Below are 22,831 nucleotides of genomic sequence, written 5' to 3' on the forward strand. Positions count from 1 at the left end.
TCTGCTGGATAGCTAGAGCTGTAGCTATAGCTCAACTTTCCAAAACAAACTTATTCTTGTAGACACATGGTTAAACATAAAGGAGTGAAGCATAAGCTCAGTAAGACTAACTGGGCTTCTAAATAGTACCATTATGAAAAAGATACAATGCACTTAATTTCTGTATCTAACTATTTAGAAGTCAAAATGCTCCATACATTACCTATTTCCCCTCCCCGAAAATCCCCTAAAAACTGACTAAGAAATCTTCAGTATTCACTTGCTCTAGTTGATATTTAGAACAAAGTTGACAACTTAAAGCTTTATAATAGTCTGTTTTAATAGAAACAAGTGTTGGAATCAATCAATGTCCATTTCAGGAAGCTTCTTGTCTGAATCCGAAGGCACAGCTGTGTCTGTACCCTGCTCAGCAGCCTGGGGGCCTGGGTTGTCTCCTTGTCCATCCACTGGTCCATTCTGCTCTGCATTTTTTTGTTCCTCCTTTGGAGGTTCCACTTTGGGTTTGGGCTTTGAAATTATAGGGCTACAAATACTTGTCAGCTCCTGGAATGAGTAAGAGAGAAAACTGTGGTTTCTTATAAAATTAACACATTTTACAAGCCATGCTAAACTCGAATCCACCCTCTCCCACCACCCAATCCTCAACCTAGAAGCTAAAACACTATAATAAAGTTCCCTCCTAAATGTCACTTGAGGACTATTAATAATAAGGCTGTCAAGAAAAGACTGTTTTAAAAAGTCTTAAATTACCTTAATTTTAGCTTCAATCTCTTTTGACTTGACAACTGGATCCATGGTCAAACTCTGCTTGTTCTGCAGATTTAGCTTGTTATTCATCCACTCCATTGCCTCATTTGTGCTTTTTTCTACCTTTGTCATGTCAGCAGCATCCAAATGATCATACTGGTCCTCCTGCAACCAGGAGACAGTCAGACAAGTGCTAAAAGGGTGACACCCTCCCTCCCCACAAATACTGTCTAGTTTCTGCCATTTTTCAAAAACTTAAAATCTTTCAAAAAATAAAGCATATTTAGCCGCACAATCTGAACAGAATTATTCAAAAAAAAAAAAAAATAACCACAATTTTTTAATACATTCAGGATAGATTTAAATTTTAAAGGCCAAGAAAATTCATAAGGTATCAATTAAAAGGCTTCAACAAGATAAACAGCAGCACCTGATTTATACAAAATCTTAGGAAGATCATTTCACAATGCAAAAAAATTACATTAGATATGAGAGCCGAAGTTTCAGCATGCTAGTTCAGAACCAAAACTATAATGTATACTATTTTTAAAAGAAGGCCTTTCATGTGAACCCAGGAGGCGGAGCTTGCAGTGAGCCGAGATCACACCACTCCAGCCTGGGCAACAGAGAGAGACTACGTCTCAAAAAAAAAAAAAAAAAAAAAGAAGAAGGAGGAGGAGGAGGAGGAGGCCTTTCAGGCTAGGCGTGGTGGCTCACACTTCTAATCTTAGCACTTTGGGAGGCTGAGGCAGGAGGATCGCTTAAGCCCATGACTTCAAGACCTGGACAACACAATAAGCCCATCTCTACAAAAAATACAAAAATTAGCCAGGCATGAGGGCCATGTGCCTATAGTCCCAGCTACTCAGGAGGCTGAGGCAGGACGGTCACTTGAGCCCAGGAGGTTGAGGATGCAGTGAACTACGATCATACCACTGCACTAGAGCATGGGCAACAGACTGAGACCCTGTCTCACAAAAAAGAAGAAGGAAAAAAAGAAAGGCGGGGCCTGATGGCTAACACCTGTAATCCTAGCACTTTGGAAGGTCGAGGTGGGTGGATCATTTGAGCGCAGGAGTTCAAGACCAGCCTGGGTAACATGGTGAAATGCCATCTCAAAAAAAAAAAAAAAAAAAAAGACAACCCTAGTTGGGTGTGGTGGTGCGTGCCTGTAAGTCCCAGCTACTTAGAAAGTAGCTGAGGCAGGAGAACTGCTTGAGTCAGAGAGATTGAGGCTGCAGTGAGCCAAGATTTCACCACTGCACCCCAGCCTGGGTGACAAAGTGAGAACTTGTCAAAAAACAAAAACAAACAAAACCCCACAAAAGCTCAATTTATCATTCAAAGTTTCTTACACTAACAATATGTCAAGAACCTGGGGTATAATGGAGGAACTTTATACTCCAAAGTCTGAACTTTGGAGTCAGACTTCTGGCTAAATGACAGTTCTCCCAATTTAGTGACCCTGAATGTTGCTTAAGGAAAGTGAGGCTTAAATAAATTGGAATTTATCTATAAATGTTGATACCACCCTCTACCTTATAAAGGTACTGTGTGGATAATTACTGGCCTCAGGTGTTCTTAGAAAGACCAGGATAGAGCATGTTAAGTCAAACACTAACGAAAAGGAAACTGAACACTGTTCAATTCCAGATTCCATCTATTAAAAAGATATAGTAAATCCTATGGTTCTTATTAAGATGCTATAAAACATTACCTATGGTTCTTATTAAGACGCTATAAAACATTACACATTACATTAATATCCAAAATAAAAAGTGCTATTAAACAAGTTAATGAGAACAAGAGAAAAAAATGCTATGTAAATACCTCAGAAGTTAACTTTACAGCCAGGAGCAATGGCTCACGCCTGTAAATACCAGCCAGCACTTTGGGAGGCCAAGGCAGGTAGATCACTTGAGGTCAGGAGTTCGAGACCAGCCTGGCCAACATGACCAAACCCCTTCTCTACTAAAAATACAAAAATAAGCTGGGCGTGGTGGTACACGCCTGTAATCCCAGCTACTCGGGAAGCTGAGGCAGGAGAATTGCTTAAACCCAGGAGGTGGAGGCTGCGGTGAGCCGAGATTTTGCCACTGTACTCCAGCCTGGGCAACAGAGCGAGACTCTGTCTCAAGAAAAAAAAAAAAAAAAGTTAACTTTACTAACATAAGAGTAAGAAAAAGAAAAAAGTTACCTTGTTTTTGAAAGAGCTGATTATTTTCATATACTGTTGGATCTGTTTCCCTAGTTCTTCAAATAATTTGGGTCGTTCTTCAGATTCCTGGAAACGTATCTTAATAGGTTGACCTAGATTCTTAACAGAAGAATACACAGTCTTCATATGGCAGTTCAACGATCCAGAGTACTGATTCCATTAAGACTGGTGATAAAGTACATTTAATCTCCATGTGCTATATGTAAGAATTTAAATATACTTCTCCAGGCCTTTGGAAATATGAAGCTACTTCAGGAGGCGAATGAGACTATACCTCAACACTGTTCCATGGGGAATCGCTTCAATTTGTCACCTGAGCCCTAGTTCTCAAAACACAGCAGGGAGACCACCAAAAATTAGGTGACTCCTAATAGAGATACACACTACTAAATATAAAGTATACTTGCCAAAAATAAAAAATGTTTTAATTTAAAATCTTAAACACCTGAATCTGATGGAGCCTCTAAATGTAACCATTAATTTAACAAATAATGTTAAATACCACCATGGAGGTGAAAATCAGCAAAATCCAACTAGAGGAAAATCCTACAGGACCAATGATCCCATTTCCTCATAAACTAAATAAGGAAAGGTTGGGGCGACACAGGAAATAACGGGAGAAGAACTACAGACACAGTTATAAGCGACATCAATAAAATCTATGAGCCCTATATGGATACTGATTCAAACAAAAAAATCATTTATGAAATAACTGGAATTTGAAAACTTAATACAACAGTGATATTAAGAAATGCTTGGTCAGGTTTGGTGGCTCATGCCTGCAATCCCAACACTTTGGGAGACCAAGGCAGGAGAAGTGCTTGAGTCCATGCCAGTCTGGGCAACACAGGGAGACCCTTTCCCTACAGAAAAAATTAAAACAGCCAGGTGTGATGGCGCACAGCTGTAGTCCTAGCTACTTGGGAGACTGAGGCAGAAGGACCGCTTGAGCATGGGAGGTCGAGGCTGCAGTGAGCCGTGATAACACCACTCAACTCCAGCCCGACTGACAGTGAGACTCAAAATGGCCCAGTTCCACAAGAAACCAAGTAATCCAAAGCTAAATTTAAAGAGAAATGTAAAAAGTTCATTCTTGTGCATCTGCAACCTTTTCTGAACAAAAGGCCTCAATTTTATGTAATTCTTTGCATTTTTAATCCCAATGTTAAAAGATCAGATGCTTTAAATACAAAACCAGATGCTTTGGCTAGGCATGGTGGCTCACACCTATAATTCCAGCACTTTGGGAGGCCAAGGCATGCAGATCACTTGGAAGTCAGGAGTTCGAGACCAGCCTGGCCAACATGGTGAAACCCTGTCTCTACTAAAAATACAAAAATTAGCTGGGCATGGTGGCACGCACCTGTAATCCCAGCTACTCTGGAGGCTGAAGCATGAGAATCCTCTGAACCCAGGAGGCAGAGGTTGCAGTGAGCCGAGACTGCGCCACTGCACTCCAGCCTGGGCAACAGAGCAAAATTGTGTCTTTATAAATAAGTAAATAAATTAATTAATTCATTAATTTTTTTTAAAAAAACCAGATGCTTTGCTTTTATCGCGAATCCAAACTACATAAACAGAAACAGCCCTGCTCCAACTGCATTCCTTGTGCCTTTAGGGCAGGTACTAAGTCTTGCTAGTAATTTATCTCTTGACACCAAGAATGCACTAAACATCCAATTCAGTGAAGCATTACAAACCTCAACTCAATTTTCAGAAAAATCATTTTGTTATTACAAGGTTCTAAGAGTGAGAATGATAATGAGCCTAAGTCATAAAGGGTTTAGTTCATCAAACATCATTTTCAGTCTGTCTTTACTTGAGAATTCCTCCCAAATTTGAGCTCCTCAGAGGAAGCTTCAATAAGGGTTCTGGATACCTCTGCTCTCAAGAGTCACTTACTTTTAATTCAGCCAACTTATCAACATAAACTTGCTTTGGCTGGTCTTCTCCATCCTCATACAACCAATTTTCAGTATCTTCTAGTTTCAAGGTAAAACTGTTACGATCCTAATGATAAAGAAAATATTATAATTAGGTCAATCAAAAATTACATCCCCAATACAGTCAGAGGCATAGAATATAATGATGTATCTGGGATTTGCTTTAAAATACAGAGGGCAGCCAGGCGCGGTGGCTCACACTTGTAATCCCAGCACTTTGGGAGGCTGAGGCAGGTGGATCACCTGAGGTCAGGAGTTCAAGAACAGCCTGGCCAACACGGTGAAACTCCGTCTCCACTAAAAATACAAAAAAAATTACCCGGGTGTGATGGCAGACACCTGTAATCCCAGCTACTACAAAGGCTGAAGCAGGGGAACTGCTTGAACTCAGGAGGTGGAGGTTGCAGTGACCCAAGATGGGGCCACTGCACTCCAGCCTGGGCAACAGAGCAAGACTCCATTTCAAAAAAAATAAGATGAGATACAGGGGGAGTAAGGAGACGGGAGATACAGAAAACAAGGATGGCAAATGTTGGTCTACTTGATAGGTATGGGGAGTTTTATTATATTATTCTCCCTGCCGTGGAGGGCTTTGGATAAGTTAAAAAATTTCAGAATTAAAAACTGCATGTAAAAGCAACTGCGGCCGGGAACAATGGCTCACGCCTGTAATCCCAGCACTTTGGGAGGCTGAGACGGGTGGATCACCTGAGGTAAGGACAGACTAGCCTGGCCAACATGGTGAAACCCCGTCTCTACTAAAAATACAAAAATTAGCCAGGCAGGGTGGAGCATGCCTGTAGTCCCAGCTACTAGGGAGGCTGAGGCAGGAGAATTGCTTGAACCAGGGAGGCAGAGGTTGCAGTGAGCCAAGATCGTACCACTGTACTCCGGCCTGGGCAACAAGACCGAAACTCCATCTCAAAAAAATAAAAAAATAAAAACAACTAAGTACCCATCAACCAATGAGTAAATAAAGAAAACGTGGTAGGCTGGGCACGGTGGCTCACGCCTGTAATCCCAGCACTTTGGGAGGCCGAGGCAGGTGGATCACGAGGTCAGGAGATCGAGACCATCCTGGCTAACACGGTGAAACCCCATCTCTACTAAAAAAAAAATACAAAAAAAAAAAAAAAAAAATAGCCAGGCGTGGTAGCAGGTGCCCGTAGTCCTGGCTACTCAGGAGGCTGAGGCAAGAGAATGGCGTGAACCTGAGAGGCAGAGCTTGCAGTGAGCCAAGATCGCATCACTGCACTCCAGCCTGGGCAACAGAGCAAGACTCCATCTCAAAAAATAAAAATAAAATAAAATGTGGTATATACACACCATGGAATACTACTGAGTCATAAAAAGTAGCAAAATAATGTCTTTTGTAGCAACTGGATGGAGCTGGAGGCCATTATTCTAAGTGAAGTAACTTGGGAATGGAAAACCAAATACTGCTACGTTTTCACTTATAAGTAGGAGCTAAGCTATGGAGCATACACAGTAATATAATGGACTTTGGAGACTCAAAAGTGGGAGGACAGAAGTGGTGTGTGGGATAAAAAAACTACCATCTTGGGTATGATGTACAGGACGTGGATGACAGGTCCACTAAAATCTCAGTATTCACCACTACATAATTCATCCATGTAACCAAAAACCACCTGTACCCAAGAGCTATTCAAATTAAAAAAAAAAAAAACTAAAAATTGTGAGTTACAATAAACAGGAAAAAGTGAGCTTTAATAATTTAAAGAAAAATACAGGCCGGGCGCGGTGGCTCACGCCTGTAATCCCAGCACTTTGGGAGGCCAAGGCGGGCAGATCACCTGAGGTCAGCAGTTCGAGACCAGCCTGACCAACATGGAGAAATCCCATCTCTACTAAAAATACAAAAACTAGCCAGGCGTGGTGGCGCATGCCTGTAATCCCAGCTATTCGGGAGGCTGGGGGAGGAGAATTGCTTGAACCTGGGAGGTGGAGGCTGTGGTGAGCTGAGATCACACCATTGCACTCCAGCCTGGGCAACAAGAACAAAACTCTGTCTCAAAACAAAACAAACAAACAAACAAAAAAAAAAAAAAGGAGAAAAGAAAAATACAAGATAAATAACAATACTCAAATGTCTCAAAAGTGATTTGTGACCGTGATGCACAAAGACCAAACCTTGCAAAACACTGTACTAATAGAGTATATAAAAAAATATAAAATTTTGCCCCCCACCAAAAAAACTCCATTTTTAATAATTCTACTATACACATATAGCTGCACACTTCCCTTCTAACCCATTTAAAGATGTTCACAGAAGACACACAGTAGTTAGGCATATTGCGGCAGACTTACATCTTCACTCACAAACTTCTCATATTCACCACTAAGCTTGTCTCTCATTTCATACACATATTCCTCCACTGCGTTCTTAGCATCATTCCGCTCCTTCTCCAGTTTATCCTGCATGATCATCTTACCCTGAGAATATTATGTATAAATTAGACATTAGGACAACTGAAATAACTTCCTCTTAAATACCAATATAATTATAAAAGTAGAGACTCTTTCTTCCCCAAATCCTTTTAGTTCTGCAAGTCACATAACAAAGGCAAGTAGGAAGACTAATCCTTGACAGACTTTGAATATCAAAAAGTTTTGTGGGTGGGATTAAAAAAAGAACAATAGAAATATCAAGGTGTAGACACTCAAAAGCAAAATTAAAAAATTTAAGAGAAATTTTAAAAACTATTGGTTCAATGTCACTAAGTGATATCCTCTGCTGTATTATTATGAGATAAGAAAAATAAAATTCATTCACACAGTATAAATGCTGAAGTTTCTATAAGACAAAACTATTCTAAGATCCAGTGGAAACCTGGTAAGAAACCTCGCAGACAAAAATTAATTCAATAAATGTGCTCACAAATCCCAAACCTTCCATCTCAGTAAGGGTTACTATATTTACATACTGACTGGCAACAGAAAGGAATAAGCAAAATACTGCCACCATTAATGCCATATGATTTCTCCTACTGAGTAACTTCCATGACTACCAACCTCAAATATCCCAATCTCTAGTGAACAAATATACCCACGTATTCAAAAATGAACAATACCTCCCCTACACCAAAGACATTATATGTCAAAATTTTCATAACAAAGCTTCTAGCAATACAGACATCTTAGTACCACCATAAAAGAACTGACAAAACATGGGATCTATTGCTTCAACTTGCCCTTACAATACCACACAAAAGTCTAAATTATTTTCTCTAAGTCCAAACAATCAAAAATGCATAAAGTCACTAGACACAGAGTCTGAATACTATGGTAACATTAATTTGTTAGCTCATTGTTCCAATAGACTTTAAATGACAACCTCATTTTCAATGTACAAGTTGAGCATCTCTCTGTCTATCTGCCATAATAGCTGATTCTCGATTGGCAGGTCCACAGTACTGGTCTTCACTTTTGCCTTCTTGGCTTGGGGTGGTTGGTCCATCTTTTTATCCTTGGATCCAGCTTGAGAGGTCTAAAACAATAGAAATCATTAAGAACACACACATATACAGACTACCTTAAACTTCAAAATGAGTCATGTTTGAAAAACTGTTTTTGCTTTTTTTACTTCGTTCTCTTTTGATGATGATCTAAGTAACTTAGGACTACCATAACATCTAGAAAATAAAAAATAAGTAAATACGATCAGGTATCTAGAGCAGTCAAATTCATAAAAATGGAAGCAGAATAGTGGCTGTCAGGGGATGGGGGAGGGGAATAATGGAAAGTTATTTAATGGGTATAGAGTTTCAGTTTTTCAAGATGAAGTTCTGAAGATTGGTTACACCACAATGTCTATATACTTAACACTACTGAATGGTACACTTAAAAGCAGTTAAGATGGTAAATTTTATAAAATATGTATCTCCTACAATCCCATATCAATATATAATCACTATTAAAATTTTTTCTATATTTAAACATATAGACATTCAAATGAAGTTAGTGAGGAGGAGGGTATGAAATTTTTATAGATCAGTAACATATTGGTAATTTGATTTCTATAATGTAACTATTTACATTCTCACAAGGAAAAAACTCATTCCACTGCACCCTGTCCACAAATGAGAATTCATTTAACATCATCTCACTGTTACTCAGTATGAGTTTCTTTTAACCTTTTTCAGACACTTACAAGCCATACTTAATTATTTCCTCAAACTGCCTAGTAATATTTTATCCACTGTTCTCTTAGGATTGCAGTATTTTTTTCCCCCACAAACAACTGACTCTTCTAGTCTTTTTGTTTTTTTGAGATGGAGTCTCGCTCTGTAGCCCAGGCTGGAGTGCAATGGCACGATCTGAGCTCACTGCAACCTCTGCCTCTAGGGTTCAAGAGATTCTCCTGCCTCAGCCTCCTGAGTAGCTGGGATTACAGGCGTCCGCCACTATGCCCAGCTAATTTTTGTATTTTTAGTACAGATGGGATTTCGCCATGTTGGCTAGGCTGGTCTCGAACTCCTGACCTTACGTGATCTGCCGCCTCAGCCTCCCAAAGTGCTGGATTACAGGTGTGAGCCACAGCGACTCTTCTAGTTTTTTCTAACGGTATTATTTGTCTATATGTAAGTTTTGACTGTCAAATCCACTCATCTTTTCCTTTGAGATTACTTATGTTGCTTTCATACTCTGAAAGCCCTTCCTCATCCACAGATTAGAAAAATATTCACTTCAAGCTTTTTCAACTCTCAACTTCAGAATTCATCTAGAATTCAATTTGTTCTATGATAAAGCAAAATCTTAATGTCATTTCCCACCTCCTATCAAACTAACTTAAGTCGGCTGCTGAAATTTATCTATCATTTCTATTTCACTTGCCTTTAGAAGCAATATGATGCAAAAGGCACTTTAGTTTCTGAGCCATCCCAAGGAAGCCTAGAAAACTAATACCTCTAGAGCCCCCACAGCTCAAGGGCATTGGGGAAGCAGCTGTCACTTCCCCCTTCTCTTCACCCACCTTCCACAAACATATAGGAGAACAAGTCCTTGTCTCTGCCACTGCTGCCCCCATCCCACCCAACAACATAAAGGGTCTTCCATCTTGAAAAAGGCCTGACCCAACTAAAGAATCTGTAAGCACCATTTCCTGTCCGTTCTCTTTTTTAATATTACTTGCACAGCTAAAGGAAAGCAATTAAATTTTGTTAATTGACATGAAAATATATAACAGACTTAAGCCACTTTAAGGTTCTGTCCAACTTTTTTAAATGCCACTTTTAAATTAGAAAATTGGAAACTCCTAAGATGGTGAGATTATACATTGTAATTTTACAAATAAAAGATATTTTCAATGATAAAAAAATTTAAACATGACAACTCAAAACTAAAGAATAGGTTGTAAAGGATTCAAAAATGTTACTACTCTTTTTGAAATAAATACATTATTTACATTATTCACAAAGTATATTTAAATCCATTATTCCATTATTTAAAATAACTTTTTAAGATGGAGTCTTGCTCTGTCGCCCAGATTGGAGTGCAGTGGCACAATCTCAGCTCACATAACCTCCACCTCCCAGGTTCAAGCAATTCTCGTGCCTCAGCCTCCTGGGTGGCTGGGTCTACTGGCGTGTACCACCCCACTCGGATAAATTTTGTATTTTTAGTAGAGATGGGGTTTCACCATGTTGGCCAGGCTGGTCTCACTCCTGACTCCAAGTGATCCACCCGCCTCGGCCTCTCAAAGTGCTGGGATTACAAGCATGAGCCACCAAACCGGGCCCCATGCCTTTTTATTAAAAGTTGTTATTTTGGCCGGGCACGGTGGCTCATGCCTGTAATCCCAGGGTGCTGAAGTGGGAGGATCACTTGAGGTCAGGAGTTCGAGACCAGCCTGGCCAACATGGAGAAACCCTGTCTCTACTAAAAATACAAAAATTACACGGGCATGATGGTGCACGCCTGTAGTCCCAGCTACCCAGGAGGCTGAAGCATAAGAATCGCCTGAACCTGGAAGGCGGGGGCTGCAGTGAGCCAAGATCATGCCACTGTACTCCAGCCTGGGTGACAGAGCTAGAGTCCATCTCAAAAAAATAAAACAATTAAAAAGTAAAAGGCATGGATCATCGATGATTTTGAAAATTTTTTCAGTTTCATTATTGGTTTATCAGTAATGAATTAAATTATGGGTAGAATGACTTAGTATAAGCCATTCAGAAACTAGCATAAATAAATCACTAGCCTAGTAAAATTAGGATTCCTGAGTGTTTTCTTCCCATGTATCAACCAGGAGAGAGTTTAAAGGCCATCTTGCAAATAGCACATTACAAATCACTACAAAATCTTGCTAAAAAAATTGTTCAAATAAATTAAGAGTTTCTAGTACAACTATCTTTCAAGACACTGCCCCTCAACCAAAACCATGTACTTTAAAAAGACTGCAGTGCATACTCTAAAACACAACTCAGCTGGGCATGGTGGCTCACGCCTGTAATACCAGCACTTTGGGAGGACAAGGCAGGTGGATCACCTGAGGTCAGAAGTTCGAGACCTGCCTAGCCAACATAGTGAAACCCTATCTCTACTAAAAAATACAAAAAAAAAAAAAAATACCTGCCATGGTGGTGGGTGTCTGTAATCCCAGCTACTCAGCATGCTGAGGTAGGAGACTCACTTGAACCCAGGAGGTGGAGGATGCAGCAAGCCGAGATCATGTCATTGCACTCCAGCCTGGGCAACAGAGTGAAACTCTGTCTCAAAAAAAAAAAAAAAAAAAAAACACCACACAACTCATACCTCCATTTCTTCAGACTCTGACTTATTTTCTGCTGGTGTCTGCTGCTGTTGCTCTTCAACATGTGGTTCCTCCTGGTCCACTTGCATCTTCTGAAAAACAGACCAAATTAAATCCTGCAATTAGGAAGACTAAACAACCTTCATTACACATTGACAAAGTCACATGGTTATGTAATTCCTGCTGAATTACCAGCAATCAGAAGGCCTATGCTAAAATTCCAGGTAGGCCACATTACCTAGAACACAGAAGTTTTCCACTGTGGAAGTTAGTTAATACATTTGTACAACGAGGATAACATTTGCCCTGCCCTACCCTTACATACACAAGAATGACCGTGGAGCTGCTTTGTACACCATTAAGTACTCACAGTTCACAATGTGGCATCATTTAATACAATCTACAAAATACAACCTGAAGAGAGCATAAGCTTCTCCAGGCTTCCTCAAAGGTATTTTCTCTCAAAAGTTCCAACTTTTTCAAATAGTTCCTAAGTCAGCCTCTCTTCATCCTCAAACGTATGACCACTGCATGTGCTCAGGGAGGTGAACACGTTAAAATTACAAAGCCTAAAAATAATGATGAAAGAAGGTTTGTGGAGAGCCTGAACCAGTGGCTTCTCAATGCCTGCAACATATTAGAATGACCTGAGAGGCTTTTAAAACTACTGCTACCTGGGTCTCAGCCCAGATCAACTCCAATAAAATCTGTGGGGATGAAACCCAAGCATTTGTAGTTTTGTTTTCCTTGAGGCAGGGTCACACTCTGACACATAGGCTGGAGTGCAGTGGCGCAAACAGGACTCACTGCAGCCTTGACCTCCTAGGCTCATGCAATCCTCCTGCCTCAACCTCCCATGTAGGTGGGACCACAGGTGTGTGCCACCACACGTGGCTAGTTTTTGTTTTTTGTTTTACTTTTTGTAGAGATGAGGGTCTCACTTTATTGCCCAGTCTGCCCCTCAAACTTCCGGGCTCAGGCAATCTTCATGCCTCAGCCTCCCAAAGTGCTGGAATAATAGGTAATTTGCAGTTTTATAAAGCTTTGATTCTGATGCACAGTGAAGACAAGACCCAGTGCATAATTCCAACAAATGAGTGTACAATCTTTTCTACTTTTGAAAATAATTAACTGAGACTCAGAGCACTCTTCAATAACCAGAATCAAGAATAACTCAAGTTGAGAAGTGTATGATCTGAAAGGAGAAATCAACTTGTGTTCCACTTCCATACAAATTCTGCATAAAAATCTACTACTGGTTCACTTATATTGGGGGAAGGGCAAACATACAAACCCACTCTCACTCAGCAGCTCTGTCACAATGCTCCTGCCTTGCCACCAAGTCTACTTGCTATAATTTCTAGACAAGTCACCTCTGGGCCATCACAAATGGTATACAATGTCTAGATTACCTCTTCCTCCTTTGCATTCTGATCTGTTTCCATTGGCTCCTCATTTTCCTCAGACTTGTGAACCTCCACTAAAGACGCACTGGACACACTGAAAATGCCATGGACATTTACTCGAACTTTGACTTTCACTTTTGAACTGGAGCCATCAGACTGAGGAGTGACTTTCTGAACTGAAAACTGAGCTAGGGACATACGAGAGACAAAAGAACACATAACCTAAGAGGATGAATTCAAGCATGAATATATGCCTACACTGCTAGATTATGTCTACTTTCAATGATAGCTCAGTAACATGATGCTTAAAATAAGCAAAATCGGTCCTTTTAGAATCTTACTAAATCATCAGATTTCTCTTTCTTCTTTCACAGTCTCTTATCCTGCCCCAATTAAGAACTCAAATATCTCCCGATTCTTTCCTTTCTTCCAATTTCTTATTTCTATTTATCTTTATATGCTACTTTCAGATTAATTCCTAAAACAGATTTGTCACATTCTCTACTGAAAAAACAAAACAGAAAAAAAAAATGATTCCACTCTGCTTGTCATTTATCAGTAAATTGCCATTTCTAGATCCAGTTACTGTACAAGGTTTTAATTTACATTTTCTTCATTCCCAGAACTCTGCAAAGTATGAATCATCAATGTTATTCCTGGTTTTACAGATTTACAGATGGGGAAAAAAGAATAGGTTAACTTTCCACAGCTTCTAAATGCCATTCAGGATACTCCTAATTCTTTACCCATATATTCTAGGTCTTTATAGTATAACTAGTTTCTATCTCTTCTCAACTAGTATTATTTCCAGATAAGACTTTCCCAGAGTCTATAACTACTCCAGATAACACGGTTCTGAAACCTAGGATGTTTTGATACTGTATCACCATCTCGTAATGATTTTCTGTACACATCTTTTTTTTTTTTTTTTTTTTTTGAGACGGAGTCTCGCTCTGTCACCCAGGCTGGAGTGCAGTGGCGTGATCTCGGCTCACTGCAAGCTCTGCCTACCGGGTTCACGCCAGTCTCCTGCCTCAGCCTCCCAAGTAGCTGGGACTACAGGCGCCTGCCACCACGCCTGGCTAATTTTTTTTGGTATTTTTTAAGTAAAGACGGGGTTTCACCGTGTTAGCCAGGATGCTCTCAATCTCCTGACCTCGTGATCTGCCCGCCTCGGCCTCCAAAAGTGCTGGGATTACAGGCGTGAGCCACCGCACCTGGAGATTTTCTGCATACATCTTATAACTGTATGTTAGGGTCCAAATTGAATTTCGTTAACTCCTTATAGTATACAGCACCATCTTATACATAAGTTGTAATTACAATGTGCGCTAACCAAGAAAAACTGCCGATACAACGGGAGATCCAATTAAATAGTAGCCATTTGGCTGGTTCTAAACCTGCTAACGAGACTGGAAGAGGTTTTCTTTTGCAATCTAAAGCCCCTAAATTTCAGAATACCGTACTTGTTCTTTCTACTATGCCAACTCTCCAAGTAGATAAGTTTTTTTTTGTTTTGTTTTTAAATTTTGACAGGGTACCACCATGTTGCCCAGGCTGATCTCAAACTCCTTGGCTCAAGTGATTCTCCCACCTTAGCCTTCCAAAGTGTTGGGATTACAGTTGTGAGCCACTGTGCTTTTTTTTTTTTTTTTTTTTTTAAATTCCCAACTCTTTACTTACCTATAGCAGGATCTGGATAGGGCAAATCCTGAGGAGAGCTGTAGTAGGCCTCAAGAGTGAAAGGTTCCTTTCTATAAAATGTAAGGACTTTAGAGAAAGGAGCAGCATGATTTTTGGAAAAGACTTCACAGTCACTGAATGGAGGAAAAAGACAAAAACACAAATTCAGGATATTCCTAACATTTTTACCCATGTGTTCTAGGTTTGTAATTATTGTATAGAGTTAGTTTCTCTCTCTTTTCAACTGGTATTATTTCCAGATTATAAGAGTTCCCAAGAATCTTTATATATGAAGTCAGTAAAAAAGGAATATATGTCAATCTGCACATAAAAGGCACCAATGATTTCAGCAGAATCAAGTGTGAGAAACTAATTAAGGACACAAATTTATTCTGACTAAAATAAATGACCACTTTCCTTCATGCACTATGATAAAATGTTACAGATTTATGTAACTGAAATGAAGAGTAACATATTATTCAGACCTAATAGTCAACTAACTTTAGGTATATAAATGATTAATAAACATCATACCTTGACCCTTCTTCAGCTGGAGAATTCCATCTCAGAGATATTGGATATGGTACTACATCAGTGATAGAAAATTCTCTGACTTTGAAAGCAGGCGATAAGATGGCGCACTAGAATAATAATTTTCAAAAGTTCCATTCAACAAGTATAGACATTATAAACTGCTAATATCACTAAACCTACAAATTACTTCAGAAAATCAATGGTCTTTTTAAAATATTTATATTAGTAATTTAATGGTGTCTGAACAGTTTTACAAACTTCTATCATGTCAATTACCTATATAATCTAGCTATTCCTTATTTTTCTATTAACCCCAACCCTTATTTAATTGATGTACACTATTTCATATAGACATAGGTAACAGGCCAGACTTCTAGTCAAACTTCAGGCTCAGAGTTACCTATGTTTCTAGTCAATTAATTCATCTTATGTGCTATAGAGTACAGTTACTTTTAGGAACATCACCTCTATTTTAAAACAAAGGTTTTGGAATCTCAACACCTTGAAATCACCCTGAGCTAACCCCAGGCTGTTAGATACATAAACCACTGCCATCTTGTTACAATGATTTATAAATGGTTACCTACAAAGGAAAGAATATTCACCTGCAGTGCACAGCCTCGAGTGACAGCTTCATCAGCATTTAATGTTGTACTAAGTTCTTTACCAAAAAATTTGCTGATCTTCTCTTTTACTGCTGGGATTCGTGTAGCACCACCAACTATCTCCACTGCATAAATATCTTCTTTCTTTAACTCTATTTTTAAAGAATTAGACAGATTTTTTTAATTGAAAGAGCAGTAACATCTTACCATGATGAAATAACTCAGATGTATAACGAAACTCCTCCACTCCCTCACCCACCTCCACAAACACATATTCACATGCTCACACTCACAGAGGCATGTGGCATCTGGAAACAAGTAGGTGTTTTAATTCTCAAAATAATGGGGGAAGGGTAGCTAGCGGGATTTAGGAGGTGAGGGCCAGGAATACTCAAATGTACTGCAGTGTACAGGTCCTGAATTTCTTACACAATCTCACACAAACAAGTGTTAAAACATCAACAGACCAAACATTCAAATACACTAGCCATCAGGAAAATAAAAGGGCCTCAAAGCACTGAGTTACTCTGACCCGACATTAAAGGAAAAAAAAGAAGAATCACATCCAGCTACTCCAGTGTTCTAATCCAAGGCATAAACATAGTCCACATTAAAACACGGGTAGAGGCTAGGCATGGTGGCTCATGCTTGTAATCCCAGTACTTTAGGAGGCCGAAGTGGGCGGATCACCTGAGGTCAGGAGTTCAAAACCAGCCTGACCAACATGGTAAAACCCCGTCTCCACTAAAAATACAAAAATTAGCCAGACGCAGTGACGCATGCCTGTAATCCCAGCTACTCAGGAGGCTAAGGCAGGAGCACTGCTTTAACCCAGGAGGCGGAGGTTGCAGTGAGCTGAGATTGAACCACTGCACTCCAGCCTGGGTGACAGAGCACGACTCCCATCTCAAAAAATAAAAATAAAATAAAAAATAAAATACAGGTACAGTTTCTTCGTATCACAAAGAAGGTGTGTATCAAGAATCTGCTGTTGCTCATAAAATACTTCTTAATATCACCTGATTTCCTGGTCACATTTTATCTAACAACCATTGATAACTTCTTGGGAAGGGCTATTTAAAGAAATGGGCTTTCCCAGTGTGGAAATAAGCCCATTTGCCATCATCACTAATTAAAGAGGAAAGCCTGTGCCAAGCTGACAGTATATCTCAACACTCTGAAACAGCAATCAACACAACAGTGAAGTCCAGGTAAATGGTTTGTCAAAGAAAGATTTTAGGAAAATTAGTATATATTCCTAAATCAAACAGTCACCTTTTAGCCTGAGACAAAATTAAAGCATCTTGTTAAATAAATATGTGGTTATCCTACCTTCCCCCTTTGCTGTAGCTCTCATCCAGCTAGGGAAGAATTCACTGACAGAAAAGCTTGTAAGACTACCATATCAGCATCGCAAAAGACAATATTTACCACCATTAAATAATTGTGAGGCTTATATCCAACTTTCAGTCTGAATCCAGTTTCTTGGAGAAACTTTTATTAGATTTCCCTAGACATTTCAAAAGATTACTTTGCGCAGGGGGAAGATACAGATTGAAAAAAAGTTTAATATATACTACTGAACTAGTTCATACAATAAAAATTTCTATCACCGCTTGCAAAAGTAAGATAATAAATAACAATTTCCAAAGAGTCTGAGATACGCAAACAAATTCAATCACAAAAATACTTACTGGTTTGTTCCAAAACACTACGAAGTGGTGGCTCCACTCTAGCTAAGAGATCATTGCACATCTCCAGAAATTTGCCTCTACAAAAAACAAACAAACAAAAAAACACAGTACATTAAATCACATGCCACTTTTATGTGGAATGGATGGCTATAATAAAAAACAGGTAACAACGAGTGCTGGCAAAATGTGGGAGACAGTGGATCCTTCATACATTCCCAGGTAATAGAAAATGAAAATGGTGCAGCCACTTGGGAAAAGTGTTTGGCAGTTCCTCAAGACGTTAGAGAGTTAGCATATGATTCAGCAATTCCATTCTAGGTATATAGCCAAAAGAACAGAAAACACATGTTCACACACAAAACTGGTATATCAACGTTCACAAGCAGCCGAAACAACCCAGATGCCTATCAACTGTATAAAGCAATACAAATAAATGAATACAATAAGAGGAACTAATACATATTACAACACATGAAAACATTATGCTGGGTTAAAGAACTCAAACAAGAACAAAAATTTATGTGAAATATTCAGAATAGGTATATCCAGAGAAAGGAGACGAGTGGCTACCAATGACTAAAGGGAAGAAGAGATGGGAAGGACACCTAATGAGTACAGAGTTTGTTTTTTGTTTGTTTGTTTTTGAGACAGGGTCTCACTCTATTGCCCACAATGGAGTGCAGTGGCACGATCTTGGCTCACTCTCACTGCAATCTCAGCAGTGAGCTCCCAGGCTCAGGTGATTTTCCCACCTTAGCCTCTCAAGTAGCTGGGTCTACAGGCATGCACAACCATGTCTCTTTCTTTTATATTAATACACATTTTTGATGTTTTAGGTCTACAGAGAAATGAACATAAAGAATCTCCATACATCCCCTGCTCACTCCCAGCCCAGTTCCTCTATTAACATCTTGCATTAGTATGGTATATTTGTTACAATTAATGAGTCAATGCTGACAAATGATAGTTCCTATTAGTGTTTTATGAGTTTTAACAATGTATTCACCACTTCAGTAACATACAGAATAATTTCACTGTACTCCAACTATTCATCCCTATGCTCCAACTATTCATCCCTCCCTGCTCCAAACTCCAGGTAACTGACTGTTTTATTGTCTGCATAGTTTTTTTTGGGGGGGGGGGGGGGGGGACGGTTTTCAGACGGAGTTTCAATCTTGTTGCCCAGGCTAGAGTGGAGTGGCACAATCCCAGCTCATTGCAACCTCCACCTTCCGGGTTCAAGCAATTCTCCTGCCTCAGCCTCCTGAGTAGCTGGGATTACAGGTGTGCACCACCACGCTCGGCTAATTTTGTATTTTTTTTTTTTTTTTTAGTAGAGATGGGATTTCACCATGTTGGTCAGGCTGGTCTTGAACTCCTGACCTCAAGTGATTCACCCGCCTCGGCCTCCCAGAGTGCTGAGATTAAAGGCATGAGCCATCGCACCCGGTCGTCTGCATGGTTTTGCCTTTTCCAAAATGTCATATAGCTGGAATCCTACAGTATGCAGATTTTTCAAATTGGCTTCTTTCACTTGGCAATATGCATTTAAGGTTTCTCATTGTCTTTTCACAGCCTGATTACTCACTCATTTAGGGTTTAAGAAGTAATGAAAACATTCTAAAATTTAGTTGTAATGATGGCTGCTGAACTCTGCGAAAATACTAAAAAAAAAAAAAAAAAAAAAAAAAATTTTTTTTTTTTTTTTTTTAAATCACTGAGTATACACGTTAAAAGGGTGACTTCTAGTTGGATGCAGTGGCTCACGCCTGTAGTCCCAACACATCATGAAGCTACGGCTTGAGCCCAGGAGTTCAAGACCAGCCTGGACAACACAGCAAAACCTCATCTCTACAAAACATACAAGAAATCAGCCAGGCATGGTGGTGCACACCTGTAGTCTTAGCTACCCAGGAAGCTGAGGCAGGAGGATCACCTGGGCCTGGGAGGTCGAGGCTACAGTGAGCCATGATCAACCCATTGCACTCCAGCCTGGGCAATAGGTATCCTTTCTCCAAAAAAAAAAGGGAAAAGGGGGTAACTTTATTAAATTACATCTCAATAAAAAAGAATAGTAGGCTGGGTGCAGTGGCTCACGCCTGTAAACTCAGCACTTTGGGAGGCCAAGGCAGGTGGATCACCTCAAGTCGGGAGTTTGAGACCAGCCTGACCAACATGGAGAAACCCCGTCTCTACCAAAAATACAAAATTAGCCAGACGTGGTGGTGCATGCCTGTAATCCCAGCTATTTGGGAGGCTGAGGCAGGAGAATCGCTTGAACCTGGAAGGCAGAAGTTGCAGTGAGCTGAGATCAGGACATTGCACTCCAGCCTGGACAAAAAGTGTGAAACTCTGTCTCAAAAAAAAGAAAAAAAAAAAAAAAAGAATAGTAAAGTATAGAATGCACCCACCAGAGCATGCAAAACTTAAGGACTCCTAACATCAATACTGGTGAGATGTGTAGCAACCAGAGATCTTACATGTTAGAAGTTTAAAATGTTTTACTTCTAATAGAAAAAAAAGCTGAAGAGTCACTGTCCATCAATAACAAACCTACAATGGCACAGTAGTTAGCAATACAGAAGAACAACAAATGGCACATGAAACAAACAAATGAATCTCAATTTTATGCTGACTAAAAAATGCCTCACACAAAAAACTACACACTACATGATTCCACTTACAAGAAGTTACAGAATTGGCAAATTTAATCTATGGACTGAAAAATACAAAAAGCACATCAGTGGTTATGGAAGCCTGAGGAAACATTCCAACATAATGGTCTATTTCATAATAAAGGCATTAGTTACAAAGATATATATGTATGCTGAAGCTCAGCAAATGAGCACTTAAAACCTGAGTGTGTCATATAAAAATATATCCAAAAAACAATGAATTCTGGTTAATATGCAAACCTTAGTATTTGGGGAGAAGTCTACATTTACAGATGTCCGCAATTTAAGTTTCTGTAAGAAGTATACAGATGCAATTTACTTTGAGATATGCTAAAAACAAAATTGAGGCCAGGCCACGCAGTGGCTCACACCTGTAATCCTAGCACTTTGGGAGGCTGAGGCGGGCGGATCACCTGAGGCTGGGAGTTGGAGACTAGCCTGACCAACACGGAGAAATGCCATGTCTACAAAAAATACAAAATTAGCTGGGTATGGTGCTGCATGCCTGTAACCCCAGCTACTTGGGAAGCTGAGGCAGGAGAATTGCTTGAACTCAGGAGGCGGAGGTTACAGTGAGCCAAAATCACGCCATTGCACTCCAGCCTGGGCAACAAGAGCAAAACTCCATCTCAAAAAAAAAATAATAATAAATTAAAAATTGATGGCTTTATAGGATATATGAACAAATATGTAATAAAACAAGTACAGTAAATGTTATCAGTAGAACCTAAGTGGTGGGATAAGGACATTCACTGTAAAATTCTTCCAACTTTGTTCATGTCTGAAACTATCTGAAATCAAAATTGTGAAAAGCAAGGGAAAAGATTGTTAAGAAGATAGCTACAGTGGTAGAGTTTTTTTTTGTTTGTTTGTTTTATTTGTTTTTTTGAGATGGAGTCTCATTCTGTCACCCAGGCTGGAGTGCAGTGGCACGATCTCAGCTCACTGCTACCTCTGCCTCCCAGGTTCAAGCAATTCTCCCACCTCAGCCTCCTGAGTAGCTGGGACTACAGGTGCACGCCAAGCCCGGGTTAATTTTTTTTTTTGTATTTTTTTTTTGAGACAGAGTCTTGCTCCGTCATCCAGGCTGGAGTGCAGTGGCACTATCTTGGCTCACTACAGCCTCCGCCTCCTGGGTCCAAGCAATTCTCCTGCCTCAGCCTCCCAAGTAGTTGGGATTACAGGCACCCACCACCACACCTGGCTGATTTTTGTATTTTTAGTAGAGATGGGGTTTCCCCATATTGGCCAGGCTGGTCTCAAACTCCTGACCTCAGGTGATCCACCCACCTCAGCCTCCCAAAATGCTGGGATTACAGGCGTGAGCCACCACGCCTGGACAGTAGAGGTTTTTTGATAGTTTCTTTTTAAAAAGTTTTATTGCAATATAATTTACATGCCACAGAATTCACCCATTGAAAGTATATAATTCCTGTCCGGGTGAGGTGGCTCACACCTGTAATCCTAGCACTTTGGGAGGCTGAGGAGGGTGGCCGAGCTCAGGAATCTGAGACCAGCCTGAGCAATATGGCAAAATCCTGTCTCAACAAAAAATACAAAAATTAGCCAGGCGACAGTGTCGGTGAACACCTATACTCCCATCTACTTGGGGGTCTGAGGTGGGAGGATCTCTAGAACCTGAGAGAGTGAGGCTGCAGTGAGCTGAGATCGTACCACTGCACTCCAGACTGCATGACAAAGTGAGAACTTGTTTCAAAAAGAAATTTAAAAAATTAAAAAAATAAAAATAAAGTATGTAATTATTGACTTTTGGGCATGAGGTTTTGGTACAAAAATATTTTTAAAGTATACAATTCAGTGACTTCATATATAGAGTTGTGCAAGCATCGCAACAATCAATTTTAAAACATTTTCAGTCTAAAAAAGAACATTTTCATCACCCTTAACCGTTACTTTCCTCAATTCCCACAGCCCTAGGCAACCACTGAATCTACTTTCTGTCTCTACAGATTTGCCAATTCTGGGCATTTCATATAAATAGAATCATATAAAATGTGGCCTTTTGTGACTTCTTTCAGCAGCATGAACTTTCGAAGGTTCACCCATGTTTTAGTATGTATCTGTATTACATTTTTTTCAAGTACCAAAAATATCCCATTGTATAGACATAGCATGTTTTATTTATCCACTTCATCAGCTGATGAACATTTGGGTTGTTTCCACTTTTTGTCTATTATGAGTAGTGCAATGAACATTCACATATGTGTTTTTCTGTGGACATGTGTTTCCATTTCTCTTGAATATGTATCTAGAAATACAACTGCTGAATAATGTGATAATCTGATGCGGATTTTTTTGGTTTTGTTTTTGAGAGGCTTTCCCTCTGTCGCCCAGGCTGGAGTGCAGTGGCACGATCGTGGTTCACAGCAGCCTGCATCTCCTGGGCTTATACAATCCTACAACAAAACTAGGTAATGAAATATGCCCACAAACCTCAAAATACATATAGGCAGAGACAAACCATCCACAGCTACAATTCCTGCTTAGTATCAGCTCTGTGTAAAATAAACAGAAGTAAACAAAAGGGCATATAATT

The 22,831-nt window shown here is 39.8% G+C and overlaps 1 protein-coding gene across 1 annotated transcript in view; it reads right to left on the reverse strand.

The window, feature by feature from the left end:
• Positions 1-298: 298 nt before the first annotated feature.
• HSPA4 (heat shock protein family A (Hsp70) member 4) overlaps positions 299-22,831 on the reverse strand; it is a 53,167-nt gene continuing 30,634 nt past the window's right edge. The window contains exons 8-19 of the mRNA XM_032156431.2: positions 17,600-17,676; positions 15,906-16,057; positions 15,301-15,407; positions 14,767-14,900; positions 13,090-13,271; positions 11,680-11,769; positions 8,264-8,416; positions 7,237-7,362; positions 4,868-4,975; positions 2,945-3,064; positions 751-912; positions 299-543 (exon numbers count right to left, since the gene is read on the reverse strand). Coding sequence (XP_032012322.1) covers positions 340-543; positions 751-912; positions 2,945-3,064; positions 4,868-4,975; positions 7,237-7,362; positions 8,264-8,416; positions 11,680-11,769; positions 13,090-13,271; positions 14,767-14,900; positions 15,301-15,407; positions 15,906-16,057; positions 17,600-17,676 — 1,615 coding nt within the window. The 3' untranslated portion in view covers positions 299-339. The remainder of the gene's footprint in view (positions 544-750; positions 913-2,944; positions 3,065-4,867; positions 4,976-7,236; positions 7,363-8,263; positions 8,417-11,679; positions 11,770-13,089; positions 13,272-14,766; positions 14,901-15,300; positions 15,408-15,905; positions 16,058-17,599; positions 17,677-22,831) is intronic.

Source organism: Hylobates moloch, unplaced genomic scaffold, assembly GCF_009828535.3.
Source record: "Hylobates moloch isolate HMO894 unplaced genomic scaffold, HMol_V3 SCAFFOLD_6, whole genome shotgun sequence".
Classification (NCBI taxonomy): domain Eukaryota; kingdom Metazoa; phylum Chordata; class Mammalia; order Primates; family Hylobatidae; genus Hylobates; species Hylobates moloch.